The sequence below is a fragment of the Chelonoidis abingdonii genome, chromosome 2, assembly GCF_003597395.2.
Source record: "Chelonoidis abingdonii isolate Lonesome George chromosome 2, CheloAbing_2.0, whole genome shotgun sequence".
NCBI classification, from domain to species: domain Eukaryota; kingdom Metazoa; phylum Chordata; order Testudines; family Testudinidae; genus Chelonoidis; species Chelonoidis abingdonii.
Genome location: NC_133770.1, coordinates 186,133,436 through 186,148,736, shown reverse-complemented (window position 1 = coordinate 186,148,736; position 15,301 = coordinate 186,133,436). Strand labels below are relative to the sequence as shown.

The window sequence follows — 15,301 nt, the reverse complement described above, 5'->3', positions numbered from 1 at the left end:
TTTTATTTTATTTTATTTTATTTTATTTATTTATTTTTTGAATAGAGGTGCGGATCCCTTTGGAAATCTTAGACATCGTCTGTGGACCCCTAGGAGTTTGCAGACCACAGGTGGAAAACCACTGTGTTACAATGTTAAGCTAGTTCTGATGAGGCTAAAAGCAACTTTAAGGAACCAGTGCATAAAATAACTGACTAGGGGAAAATGTGTCCTTATTTGTGTTGCTTCATGATGTATAAAGTAAGTCTTGGGATATCAGCCCTCTCTGCCAGCTCATATCTGCTTCCTGTTCTGTACATAGGAAGCTCTCTCAGCCCTTGACTTTAAGGATTTGGGGTGCTGAATCAATAACACATACCTTTTCTCCAAAGCATTGGTTAGGAGTTTGAGTGAAAATGTTGAGGAAACAAGATTTTTAAACAGTGTGAGTAAAAATGCCTTTTCCTCTCAGTGGTCTTACTCATCTGTTACTTGTGATGCCATCCTACTGGTCCTCAAGTCATCTGCAGAATTGTCCAGCAAAATCAGGATAAAGAGGAGCTGGGGTTTCTAATGTAAAAAACAAGCCGAATTTATTTTTCCAAAAAAAAAAAAAAGAATAAAAACCTCATTCAGGCCTTTGAGTATTTTTGTTTCTTTATCAGATGTGTTAACCACTTATTTTTCTGTTGCATATGTACCTTAACTGCAAGGGATAAAACCTACATGTCTACTGTGACCTTGCTTTTTGTGTGCATTTGTGTGCAAGTGAATAGTTTGGAATAAAATATGCATTTAACTCAATTGCCAGTTTGTTGTTATAAATAGGAGATGTAGCAAGAGTAGTCTTCATTGGAGGACAGATGTCCTTGGGCATAGCTACCAATGAAAAAGACATTTGTTCACTACGGGCAACATAATACCATTCATCCAGCCAGAAAACCAACATGAGGTACACACCAGTTAGGTATTTTCAGACTTGAAGATTCAAAGTTCGTCGCCCCTCTTCTTGCCACCAAAGCAGGGAGTAGACATTTGTAACAAGTAGCTGCTACCTTTCCTACAGAGGCCTCACTGTCCTCTGAAGCTTCCTGGTTGGTGTAGGTCTAGGCCGAAAAGAGAGATGGGGGACTTGCCATTCCAGGATGAATTGTGGGTGTAGGCTAATCACAACAATTAAGGTGTATTTCAGCATTGGCAATAAGATAGTATTGGGCACATTTCCCTACCAATATAAAAAAAAAATCAGTATTTTAGTCGTTTTATGGTACTGTGAACATGAACTGTGGTTCCACTTGGCCTGTGAGCCTATTAAAGGTTTATGAAGGCTTTAAGTGTATATCTCCACTTCAGTTAGACACCCACGGCTGGTCCATGCCAGCTGACTCAGGCTCATGTGGGGCTGTTTCATTGCAGTTTAGACTTCTGGGCTCAGGTTGGAGCCTGGCTGTAGAATCCTGCAAGGTGATAGAGTCCTAGAGCCCCGATTCCAGCCCAGGCCCAGAAATCTACACTGCAATGAAACAGCCCCACGAGCCCAAGTCAGCTGGTGCAGGCCAGTCACCGACGTCTAATTGCAGTGCAGACATACCCTAAATGGCCTGGTACCTGCTTGTCACAAAAGCTGCCCCCTATCCTGATTCCATGAGGCCACAGTGGCAGTCAGTGGAGGCACTGTATTTGGAGCCTCTCTCTTCTAAAAGAGAGGGAACAGCTGGCAGGGTTTTCTCTGTGAGTTTCTGTTAGCTTTGGGTCTTGCACCCCTCTATCCTACTTGATTCACAAGAGCCCAAGATTTCTCTAGACCTTCTAGACTTGCTGCAGCGCCCTTCTCTTTGCCCCTACCTGTGAGGAAATTGGATGGCTCTGTTGTGAGATCCTAAATATCCTGATCATGTTTTTTTGGCTGCTGGCTTATTACCAGCTGTTGTGGGTTTGTTGATTAAAGGTTGGAAGAAGTTACAGGAGTGGTCTATTTTATGGTTATGTGCTTCAGAATGATTGAGGAATGCCTATGCCAAGGGATAGGTGCCCCTTTTAATGGGTTTGTGCATAAATCTAATTGAATAAAACTGTAGATTTAGTGAAGAGAGCTTCTGGATGCTGAACTGCAGCTATTGGGGTAGAATGTGTTTTTTTCCCCAAGTGTTGTTCTGTTCTTTCACCCCCACCCCACAGCCAGTCTCCTTCTGCTTCCCCCTCCCCCAGTAAGGCTTAGGCCTACCACGCATACTAGGAGGCTGGAATATTTTTCCTTATCATTGGTTGCAGAAGCCCATGAATGATCAATACTAATACTTCTCAGATGCTGATCAATTTAACACCCAAAAAATCCTAAACGTTTAATCTTGAGGTTGAAACAAAGAAATTATTTAATTTCACTTACTCAGACAGACCTATTGGCACCATCTATGTTCAGGTACAAAATATAACATAACATATAACATCCTGTACAATGAAAGCACATGAATGTTTTTGTTGGGTTGCTCAATTCTGTAGTAGTCTTGGCTGGGGGTAAACAGCTTCTCTCAACCTGCTTTATTAAACTAATTCTCTTTGGTGAGCTCTTCTTTTGACAGGCTGACAAAAACATCTTATGCTGTAATGTCATTCATGCTTGGCTTCCATAATAATGATGATATATATCTACATATAAAAGCACTGTTCTTTTCATTTATTAGAACTGTAAAAGCTATTTGCTAACAGTTTTTGACATAACAATACTGCTGCATATATATGCATATCGTATGCATATGCGTACCATAGTCAATGTAATGTCCAGTGGCTTATCTGAAAAGTCTGGGTACCATTAGGTACTCTTATGGTGGCAACACGAAGCCTGGGTGGCATAGATGTTGACTTTAAATGAAAACCTTCAGAATGAGGCATAATTGCAGGATGCTGTTGTAGCTTTAGATTATCACTGGAGGGTGGAGAGCATCTTGTTCACTGTGAAGTCGATGATAAATACACTAGACACAAGGACAGAATTTTATCCCAGAGAAAAATATATTTTTAAAATTGTTATATTTCTTTGAAAGCGTAGTTTTTCAGTCTCTAAGACAACCAGGAGCCTCATTTTTTTTAAGCTTATTGTCTAATATGAAATATTACCTTGTCATACTGTCACAAGGTGACTGATGGCATTTGCTCAATAAAACTAAATTATCATTTGTGCGTAGATATACAACAGCTAAATACAGTTGCTCTATACAATACACTTATTAATGAAAACTATTAAGTATTTTAGAGAGATTGTAATATTTTAATTTGGCATTAAAGGGTTCATGATTTTTTTTAACGTGCCTACCAGATGTATAGTAATAAATTGTCACATATACATAAGGGCTGTTGTTTGGTTATGGTAGCTGTGTACCTTTAGTGTAAGGAAGAATGAGATCCTTATTCTGATCACATTTCAGTTACATCTGTTTGTCTTATACTAATGGAAAAGAGAAGAGGTCTGTTCAATAAAGAGAACTTACAGCAAGTAAACTTGTGGATAAAACTAGCTCATCATAAACAGATAAGTGAAGTGTGTCTCAGGCTGAAAAAACAAAGCCAAATAATTTAGACTCCACACATTTTTGACTGGTCTTTAATTTCTTTTGAGGGAAATGTCACCTTAATTGTAAATATAGTGTATATTATGTAACATGTATTTCTAATCTTAACTTCAGTCATTTACTAATATGTTAAGGTTTAATAATAAGTTTTTCTCCACATTGTATGTCTGGGACTCATTTTTGGCCTCATACAATGCAATTCACATATGAATCAGTTGTAGTTGTATGTATCTACAGTAATCTGAGGTCAGAAATTGGCTCCTTGGGGTACACTTAAGAGCTTAATTTGAGCATATTCTGTGTTCAGATGGATGTAGTTATGTGATAACAGTAATTTGTTTATTTACTTTAATATTCACATTTCTAGCATTACTGTCATGCTAAGCTTTTTATATGCAGTTTTCCTATAAGTGATAATGAAAAGCGAATGAAGTAAATGACTCTTCTTTCCAAGTGACTTATTGTACACTTCTAAAACCGCACAGCTATTGCTTCCCACAGATCAATAGGAACCCTGAGCTGTGCCTACATAATCAAAATCTGTTGTGTATTTAGAATTACAATATTATTATATGACTGTGGAATAATGTAATGTGGTAAGAAAGTTGCATTGTATGTCATCCTCTCCTCCCCCAATACTTGTAACTCTGATATTTAATTTAAAAACAAACGAACAAAAAAAAAAACTACATTGGAGACAAGGCCTCACTACCAACCTAGGTTTTTTTCAGTTTGTAATGCTCAGTTATGAATGTACAAAAAGGGCTTAAAATGTCTTTACAAGAGAGAGTATGTGTGCATGTGTGAGCAAGAAATATGAGGATACTATTTATAAGTGTTCATATTCTCGTGCAGAGCTAGACAGCAGAAGAACTGTAATCTCCTCTTTCCAGAGTGTTAACTGTTCACCCCATATTGAAGATTATGAATATAATTGTGGCAAAATTTCCCTATGTCACAATTGTCTAGGTCAATTTATGCTCTTAATATATTTGGCTTGCGTTATTGGTTGTTGAGTGTTATTAATGCTATATCACAATAGCTCTTGTCAGCTGCTTGTGACTGCAGGCACTGGGCTGGAAACACAGATGCATCTATTTCAACCTTCCAAGCTTTTCTCAGTGCAATGAAGTGAAGTGTCCAGAAATCTTCACTATGTCACTGTCCTGTTGTGAGAAAAAATAGGAAACTTTACTTCCAGATCCCTTATTTGAAGTAGGATGAGAAATGCATATAAAGAGTTCTAGAAACATTATAAAAATCCCTTCTCAAAACCACTTTTGTGGCTAGCATTCTGCCACTACGATCTATTTAGATGTGTCCATGGCTGCTTCAGTGCCCAATCACTTTTTAGTGATGAAAAATATGTGAAAGATTATCATCTTAAATGCACTTTAAAAATGAAACCCAAACTCTTCCAGTAGCTTTTCTCCATTTCACATTGGTTTGTCACTGAACTGATTTCACTCCTATTCCTCAAAACTTCTGATCTGATATGCTTATTCATGGTCTCTGTATAAATTAGTCTTTTTTTTTTTTTTGTGGGACTCACTTAAGCTGATTTAACCCTTGCTTATACTGAGCACTAAGAAAGGGTCTGGCGGTCACTGTAGACAGCTCAATAAAGACCGTCACTCAATGTGTCATTGCAAAATAATTGTGGCAGGCTCAAGAATCACTACTAGCCACATCCAAAAGAATGGATAGATGTGCCAAGTCTCTCCTGAGGGTTTTGAGGATTTCTAATTATATCTTGTGCTAGCATCACTCATGATAGATATGCTTGAGGGGCAATCAATAGATGCAACCTGCATGAAAGTTTAAGCTGACACTGCTGCACACACCTTGGCCATGTCTGTGGTGATGTGAAGCTCCTCCTGGCTCCAGTCACTGGGTTTAACCAGGGATGTTCAAACAGTTATGGAGGATCTTCCCTTCAAGCTCTGTGACCTCTTGAACTCCAAGACCAATGAGGCCCTCCATTTGTTAAAAGATTCTCTGGCTATCGTGTGCTTCTTGGACTTGTACACTTCAGCCCCAAGGAAAAAGCAAGCCAGGCCTCATAGCTGCTTCAGACAGTGCCCTCTGCCCATAGTACTGTAACCCATAGAGGGAACTGGAATCAGTAAGGAAGAAACAGATTTGAGCTGGTGACCCTCCTGCCACTTCCTCAGCTGCTATGCACTCTGCATCTTCCTCTTAGCAGCAGGTTTAACACCACTGAGAGCCTGGCAAAACCTACAGAGGATATGGAACCATTCTCCCTCACCCCCTTTTTGGCAACTCTTTTTTTGGTCTTTTATTCAGGAGGCCTGGGCGGGAATCAGCAAGAACCAGTGCATTTTCCTTTGTCAGCAAATTGTATTGCATATAGTTTTAGGTTCTTTCTACCCTGGCCCCTCTCCCCTTCCCCCCCCTTTTCCCTGTCTCTCCTCAGGAACTCTTCTCACATGACACTATTGAAACAGGAGCCCCTTTTGTAACTTGGAGCAGTGGAGAAAGCACCTTAGAGTTCAGGAGCAAGGGGTTCTACTCTCATTTTCTAATCTTAAAAAAGAAAGGGTATTGTTGCCTTCAGGGCCACAACAAGTTCATCTGTCATTTCAACTTCAGGATGGTGAGTTTGGTCTCTGTAATCCCCTCAATTCTGGTTGTGGGTCTCAACCTTCAAGAGGCCTATTTCCACCTGTTTGTATGCTCAGCATACCTGAAATACCTCAGATTCTTGGTAGGAGAGACTCCACTACCAGGATAGTATCAGAGGGGTAGCCGTGTTAGTCTGGATCTGTAAAAGCAGCAGAGAATCCTGTGGCACCTTATAGACTAACAGACGTTTTGGAGCGTGAGCTTTCGTGGGTGCCATACCCTTCGTAGACGCAGGTAGTGGAAATTTCCAGGGGCAGTATATATTATGCTAGCAAGCAAGCTAGAGATAACGAGGTTAGTTCAGTCAGGAGGGTGAGGCCTGTTCTAGCAGTAGAGGTGTGAAACCAAGGAGGAGAAACTGGTTCTGTAATTGGCAAGCCATTTCACAGTTCTTTGTTTGGTCCAGAGCTGATAGTGTCAAATTGCAAATGACATGAAGCTCAACGTTTCTCTTTGAAGTCTGGTCCTGAAGTTTTTTTGCTGCAGGATAGCACCTTAAGGTCTTGCTATTGTGTGGCCAGGAGGTTGAAGTGCTCTCCTACAGGTTTTTGTATATTGCCATTCCTGATATCTGATTTGTCCATTTATCTTTTCCGTAGTGATTGTCCAGTTTGGGGCGATGTACATAGCAGAGTGGGCATTGCTGGCATATGTGGCGTATTACATTGGTGGGACGTGCAGGTGAATGAACAGTGGGTATGGCTGATCTGGTTAGTCTATGTATGTGTCGCTGGTAGATCTGTGGGCGAGTGGCATCTTGAGGTTGTTTTGCTGGACTTGGTGTCACTGAGCTAGAAGTTTACTTATGGTTACGGGTGGCAGTTTGCTGGTGAGACTCACGTTTCAGGTTGGCAGTGTCTGTGGGCAAGGATGTTGGCTAGCACCCAAGATCCGTGAAAGTGTGGGATCATTGTCCAGGATGGGTTGTAGATCCCTGATGATGCGTTGGAGGGGTTTTAGCTGGGGGCTGTAAGTGATGGCCAGTGGAGTCCTGTTGGTTTCTTTCTTGGGTTTGTCTACCAGGATAGAGTCCTGCCCTTTGGTCTTTAAGGGTGTGGCTATTGTGATAGCATAAGTGGGATGGCAAGGTATTCAGGTCTACCTGTACCTTGACAGTTGGCTCATCTGAGGGAAATAATCACAGCAAGTGACCAGTTCTATCCACATAATTCCCAAGACTCTTTGCTACTCTCGGTCTCAAAATAAACAGAAAAATCCACCTTTGCTCCAACTCACAGCATAAAGTTAATAGAAGATGGATTAGATTTGAGGTCAGTGAAAACTTATCTCCCACAAAAAAGATTCCAGACTATAGTGGACCTTGTCATTCAGCCACCTGCAGGCTTGTCCAAAGACTTTGAATGTGCCTCGTGCAGGCTTGGTTCTGAGATTGCAAAGCCAGCAACTAAAAGAGGAGAGAAAAAGTGCATCCTTTTGTGTGTAAACTGATAAAGAAATCATCAAGAGGCAAACTCCACAATACCACCGTTAGAGCAATTTTCTGTATTAGAATGTTTTTCTCCCTCTCCACTTTGCTAGGAGTATATGATCTTTTCCTGACAGTTGTGGACCTTGCCACAGTCCTCTATGCCTTTTATCACTTTCAGACCGGATCACAGTATACTTAAGGAGATGCAGAATGTGGTGGTCAGTTTACTTAGCAGTTTTATACTTCAGCTATAGCTGCTCTGGCTTTGATTCATTTCATGTTTTAATTCAAGGTGTTTTGTTTACATTTGCTAACATTGGTTATCTGATGTATTTTTTTTATGATAAAGAACATTGTATAAATGGGAGAAGCAATATTTTTTTCTAACAGGGAAACTTATAGTCACTTTCCAAGTACAATAATGGTTTGGCAGGGTGGGAGGAGGAATGGAAATCACCTTCCAAATGCAAGTGAGCTGACAGCCCACAAGGTGATTTTTCTTGATTCCAACACTTCAGGTTGCTGATATTGACATATGGCATCTCTCCAGAATAAATATTGCTTTTGGAAAAACTAGATGAATTCTTTCGTAATGGTTAACTTACTGAAAATCGGGCCCGAAATGTTTAATTTGGACTTCTGTGGAGTTTACAGACTGTAAATTTTATCATTAGCGTTTTCAAGTTAAAATGCAAAGCAAAAATTGAAACTGAGTTAAAGCCACACTTCTGTGCTGAATGTCTCCAGTGAGGATATTCTGCATGTAAATAAAATCTAATCAAGGTTTTAAAATATTTTCTCCTCCATATGACATCTTCTTGAATTTTTCTGAAGGGAGCCCGAAATGCATCATTTTTTTGACGTCATGAATGCTATAGATGTTTCGTAAGTCACAATGAGATTTCTGGCATTTATTGATGTCCTTCAGTTTGAGACTTTCAGTGACACAGGAAATATTTAAGGGGATTTATTAACAAAAGGGAAGTGAAAATTTAAACAGAGTCATTTGACTTATTTCTGTGTCTGCCTTGCAGACTAGTTAGTGAGAGCATTAAACACATCTTAAACTTAACTTCATTTAATTTTTTCTTTGGTACTGTTTTAAATCTCTCTTCCCCTCCCCGCCCCCCGATGAAATTCAGGCTTCTGTTTTTATAAGGGATGTTAAAAAGTAGTGTTTAAAAATCTCTCTCTCTCTCTCTCTCTCTCTCTCACACACACACTTACACCTACCTCTGCAGCTCTCCAACTGTAGCCACCATGTATTTGCTTTTGATTCCAAGTGAAGAGAAATGTAGCGCAGTCTAAAATATAATGACTAAGTACAGACTTTGAAGACAAGGCAGGTAGTGGTATAAGGGAGCCCTTGAATTAGGTGGTTTTGAAAGGGCCGGCTAGAGCTGCTAGAGTGGAGTCAGAAGTCCCAAAATGTTTGAGAATCTAGTAAGAGATATGTCGTACCGGCACACAGTATCAATGGGAGCACTGACTGGGCAGAGGAGAGTAGAGGGCCTTTTCCCATCTCAGTGCCTGTTCGTATACAGCAGGCTGCATGGGGATGAAAGTTCCTTCCTGATAGTCTACTCTCAGAAGCTGCTTTGAAGATGTGCACAGTTGAGCACTAAGGAGTTTGATCATTGTATTGATAGTGCTGCACAATGCCATCCTGGTAATGGCAGTGTCAAATGGACTATGATCATACAGTATTTGTGATTAGTTTTGAACTGTTGTTATTTGGTAACCATTAGTGCTGCTACACGATATGCAGATTGCTGCTGCTTGGCATGCCTTGGAAGGAGGCAAAAAGAGATTCAAGCAGGAGACTAAAATGAAAGTTGAGGAAAGGGTGGCTAGAGGGAATGAGGTAAGCGTGCTACTAGCAGTTGCCTGGAGGAGACAAATCTCTGACACAAAACTGCTCATGCCATCAGCAGGAGTATTTGTTGGCTTGGAAAAAGGGGTGGTGTTGCACAGTAAAAACTGGAATTTCTGCAGTGATCAATTCTTAAAATCTTACCTAAATATTCAAAAAATATCTGTCACGAGTTTAATACTCTAAGTGTGAATGGTTTTAGAGTGCTGCTGTTCTACTGGTGCTTCTCAGCATCAATTTAGGTCAAATCATGCTGTCCTTACGTGAGTAAGATAAGCAAAATTTGTTCATCTACATATGTAGGGCTAAATGCCCTTTCCCACCTATGTAGCTCTGCTGCCTAGGGTGCTCTTCAAGTGAAGATAGGAAGTCACGGTGGGGAAAGGTGGTTGTGATATATTCACTCCTATTTTGTGTAGCTTTCTCTCATCATCTGCAGCTACTATAGCTGAGTGGGACTTTGCTAGACAAATAGGAGAGTCAAGGGAAACAAACCTTATATTACCACAGCTTTGGGACTTATAGTGCTTAGCACATCATAAATTGCAATGGTTGGAAGCGGCAGAATGAAGAGGAGAAATAGAAATTGTCCACATAATTTATTTTTATATTGATGCAGAGATTTATGCAAATGACCCCTATTTATGCCAGTTACAGTAACTTGTATAAATTCCATAACACAGAGATGAGATTATGCCGCTAAAATTATGCCATTTTTTTTAAGTAATGGGAAAAGATTTTCAGTGTGATCAGTAAGCACTTTTCTTCACCCTTTGTACACTGATTTGGAATCGACATTTGCAGTTTTCCACTAAGCTAAAGATCTGCAGGTTCATCAGTTTCTATCTGGAGTACCTCTGTGAAAAATCATGACCAGAAGAATACTGGGAATCATTAAGGGATAGATAACTATCATGTTGCCTCTATATAAATCCCTGGTACGCCCACATCTTGAATACTGTGTGCAGATGTGGTCTCCCCATCTCAAAAAAGATGTATTGGAATTGGAAAAGGTTCAAAAAAGGGCAACAGAAATGATTAGGGGTATGGAACGGCTTCCGTATGAGGAGAATTAATAAGATTGGGACTTTTCAGCTTGGAAAAGAGACGGCTAAGGGGAGATATGATTGAGGTCTATAAAATCATGACTGATGTAGAGAAAGTAAATAAGGAAGTGTTGTTTACTACTTCTCAACACAAGAACTAGGTTCACCAAAATAAATTAATAGGCAGCAGGTTTAAGACAAACAAAAGGAAAAATTAGATAAATTCATGGAGGATAGGTCCATCAGTGGCTGTTAGCCAGGATGGGCGGGAATGGTGTCCCTAGCCTCTGTTTGCCAGAAGCTGGAAATGAGCAACAGGGGATGGATCACTTGATGACTACCAGTTCTGTTCATTCCCTCTGGGGCATCTGGCCCTGGCCACGGTTGGAAGACAGGATACTGAGCTAGATGGACCTGTGGTCTGACCCAGCACGGCCGTTCTTACGTTCTTATTACCAGGGATGCTCATTTTTGGAAGGGAGGAGTTTTGTAGCCTTGTGTTTGCTGTTGGTATCCTGTGTGAACTTTCTCCTGGCCTGTTCAGTATTATTAATGCATTTTTTGAACATTCTGTACTGTTTTTGTCTTGCCCTTGCAGGACTTCTCACTAATGGCTCATCAAAGGGATTAGGACCAGGATCAGAACAGTCAGAGAACGAGAAGGATGATGCATCGCAAGTGTCCTCAACTAGCAATGATGTTAGTTCTTCAGATTTTGAAGAAGGGCCATCAAGGAAAAGGTAAGTGATGTTCACAGTTCCCAACTTTCATGCGGTAAATAAGCACTCCGATTTTCACAATAAGCCAAAAATCAAGCTAATTCCATTTCAGAACAAGACCAAAACAAGTCAATCCCTAAAAACCCAACGCTCTGTGACTAGATCCCCCTGGTGTGCAGTCTGGGACTGTGGTGGGCCAGCTCTGCACCCCGACTCTCTCTCCCCCGCCGCCCCTACTTGTCCCCCTTAAAAAAAAGAAGCTACAAACTAGAGAAGCTGCAAGCCAAAAACTAGCCAACAAACAGTTCACAAGCCAATTAAGCCAAAAACAAGCCCAATTTCTGCATTTTTCCCACAGGTTTGGCATGTCTGGTGGTGGTTAAGAACTCAAATAATCTTTTAAGAGTAGCACTGCAGCCTAATGTAAGGTTATAATTAAGTCCATTAATAACTGCTTGCATTGCTAAAATCTTCCATACCATAAACAGATGTTCAGGTGTTGAGTGTTTCACGCAGCTATAGGGATATGTTAATATTTTGGGTTCATCATCCTGCATCCTTTACAAAGTGGATGTTCTGTAGTTTAGCAGCGGAAAACATGGCAATGTTGCTGTCATTTTACTGTGGTTGGATGATTGTTAAATGAAATCTTTATTCAGTATTTTTTGGGTCTGTCAATGTGAATGTCTGTGTTTTAGTTTACTGGATCAAGATAATGTAACTTCAACAAACAGGATGCATTTGTGTCATTAAATTAGAATTACTTTTCGATTTGCTTTGAAAATTAAAATGGTTACATGTTAAAAAAGTTTAAAATAAATGCAGACTCTGAGAATACTAGCTGTATAGGGAGCCTCACCATAAAGATGCAGGTTATTGTCTGTAACTATTACTCTGAGCCAGTGGTCCCCAAACTTTTTGTGGCTAGTAGCACATTCATGTTTTCAGAAGAATGTGGCAGGCACCAACAATTACTCACATACAGGGCCGGCTCCAAGCACCAGTGGAGCAAGCCCTTGCCTGGGGCAGCACATGCTACAGGGCAGCATTCCATCCGTTCTGCAGAGTCAGAGCGTTTTTTGTTTTGTTTTTGTTTTTTTGGTGCCAGTTCTGGGCAGTGCAGAGAAGCCGGGAGGACAGAGAACACTGGCACCCGCAGCCTGCAGCCCCAGAGTACTCTGTCCCCAGCTTCTCTCCCCTGCTGGGCACTGGACGGGCCCCATTCCTGCCAGGAACTGAGAACACCGGCGCCCACAGTCTGCAGCCCCGGAGAAGCTGGAGAGAAACTGCAGCCCCGCACCTGCCAGGGACCAAGAACACCGCGCCTGCAGCCCCAGAATTCTCTGGCTGCGGCTTCTCTCCGGCTTAAGTCGCAGCCCCGCACCTGCCAGGGACCGAGAACATTGGTGCCCGCAGTCTGTAGCCCCGGAGAAGCCGCAGCCCTGCGCCTGCCAGGGACCGAGAACACCGGCGCCTGCAGCCTGCAGCCCCGAAGTTCTCTGTCCCTAGCAGGTGCGGGGCTGTGGCTTCTCTCCCCTGCTGGGTGCTAGGCGGGCGCACATAAATGCCCCGGCGGGTGCCATAGTACCCGCGGGTACCACATTGGGGACCACTGCTCTAAGCTAATGCTATGGCAATCTGGCTCCCATTCCTTAGAAATCAGTTATGAAATCCCTGTTGAACTCTCATTATGCTACAGTCTTGGTCAATTCCTAAACGTACAAAATGTAGGTTAAAATTGCAGAGTTTAAGCCAATTTTTTGTAGAAAATATGCTGAAGGTGCAGTAAGAGCTCTGGTATTTCCCCCCTCTTGTATAAAGTAAGAACTCAAATTGTGTGCCTGAAACATGTATTATAAACTTTTGGCAAAATTTGATATTTATTTTTTGTAATTTCAATGGATAATATCAATTTTTATTTTTACACATTTTTTTATTGTCAGTTTTATTTTTCTCAAGTTGTGAGAAATTATGGGTTTTAAGGATTTTATTTTTATTGATTAGAGTTTTCACAGTTTGGGGAAATGAAAGGGGATAGGGTTAGAGCAACACTGACTGTGGATTCCCAGTGCTGCTGAGGGGCCCAAGTCACCTGGGCGCAAGGTGGAGGGGCTGGGTCGCTGTGGTCCTGGCCCGGCAAAGCAGAGGACCCCCCCCAGCTATGGTCACAAGGAGCAGAATGAACCCTGAATGCATGTGAGGTCACCCTTCTGCTGAATGATTCCTCCCCAGGAATTACTCCCAGCCATTGAGTGAGAGAGCAGGACTGTGACAGCAGGCCGCAGATTGCTCTCTGGATGACAGTGGGGCTGGTGACCCTGGATTCCTGAAGCCACTAGGTGTGGGGGAGGCTGCACTTGATGACTGTTATTGATATTGATTTTATATATATATTCTGCATGTCAGGTGAAATCAAGATTTGCTGAGGACTAACGATTTAAATGTATAAGCCTTCTTATAAATCCCCTGTACCTCCCCCTGCGAAAAAAACAACACTCCAGATTAACTCCCCAAAGCAAAATGGATTTAAAAATAAATATCTACTTAAAACACAAAACAGACTTTTTCTCAATTCTATTTCCTAGATAACCTTACAATTTGTTTGGGAATGTCTTCGGAAGTCTGAGAAAGGGGGTAAAGAGAATGGTTCCCTCCCCCCCCCCCCCCCCCCCGAAATTAAATGATCAGAGTTTGCCTTTGGATATGCATAAGTGCTCCTGTATATGTCTCAAGAGACATATGTCTCAAATTTGCATTTAATATTTTGTACCGATAGAAATGTTGCAAGGGCAAGTTGCACCATAGAAGTGTGGAAGATAACATGCAAAAGAGAAATGAATTACTTGTGTGCCCTTTTCCCCTTTTTTATGTGAGGTATAAAGAAGGCTTGAAAGTCTTTCTGTTTAGAAATTTAAATATTGTTTAGCATATTTTTCCTGGGAGACTCAGCATATGATTCAGGAATTAGTGGAACTGTGACATTACTGAGGAAGTAAAACTGGACAGTTGGGAGGTAATGGGTTTTTTAGAAATACCATTACAGACTTTTTTTTTTTCTGAATACCTATTTAATTCAAGCACTTGAGATATAATAAAAAATTGGGAGGAGGCCTTTGTTAATGGTTCGCCACCGTTAAGGGATGTGAAAGTCCCTGCTCCATTTTTTGGGGGCCTCCAAAGAACAAAAATAAGTAACTTGAGACTCTTGATGCTTTTGAGATTTTTTTTTTCTTAAAAAAAAAAAAAAAAAAGCCAGCTGAAAAATACTTAATTTTTTTGGCTTTTGTGGAAGTGGGAGAAACATTTCACTTTTCCTTCACCAATCATAGAGAAGCACAACCCTCCTCCCACCACCAAAAAAAAAAAAAATATTAAACACCCCACCACCAATCCTTTTTGCCTGTGGAATTCACCTTTATATAGAACCTTCCTGTTTTCCGTCTTTCACGCACTTTTTTTGTCTACTTTCCTCCTCCTTGACTCCCTCTGTGCATATCTATCTACCTTCTGATTTTGCCCTTTTGCTCTTTGTGCTGCTTCTCTCTGTATTCTCCCTTCCCCCAGCTACCACATTGTTTTCCCCCTCTTTTCTATTTCTCTATCCCCTCTTTTCCATTCAGTATTATATATTATTATATCTGGTACCATTTTGTTCCTCTGTTTCTGAGCTGATGACATTTTAGGAAATTATACCCCCCCAGTGGCCAAACTTCTCAATGTTCCTGTTCAGCGTTGAACAAGACCAATGACCTGTTGCCAGCTGAGATATGCATTTAAATGATGAACATGCCAAGCCAGACTGTCCACAATTTTCTCAGCCCAAAATTAGAATGTGCATTGTTCTTGGTCTTCAAGAAATGCTGCACATTATGATGAGCAGCATACACAATGGAACAAATTTAAACATTTGCATAGATAGAGAAGTATACACCTTTTGGGACCTGTGCTATTTAATAAAGTAGGCTTACTGTCTGGTAGCGCTATTTTGAACTAAGTATGTATGTAAATCACTATTTATCCTGCGTGTGTGTGTGTGTTGCAGG

The 15,301-nt window shown here is 41.0% G+C and overlaps 1 protein-coding gene across 1 annotated transcript in view; it reads left to right on the top strand.

Annotated features, from left to right (window-relative positions):
* The window catches only part of JARID2 (jumonji and AT-rich interaction domain containing 2), a 321,154-nt gene that overhangs the window by 165,590 nt on the left and 140,263 nt on the right, over window positions 1-15,301 (top strand). Inside the window, exon 3 of the mRNA XM_032772601.2 lies at window positions 11,138-11,279. Within this exon, the coding sequence (XP_032628492.1) occupies window positions 11,138-11,279 (142 nt within the window). The remainder of the gene's footprint in view (window positions 1-11,137; window positions 11,280-15,301) is intronic.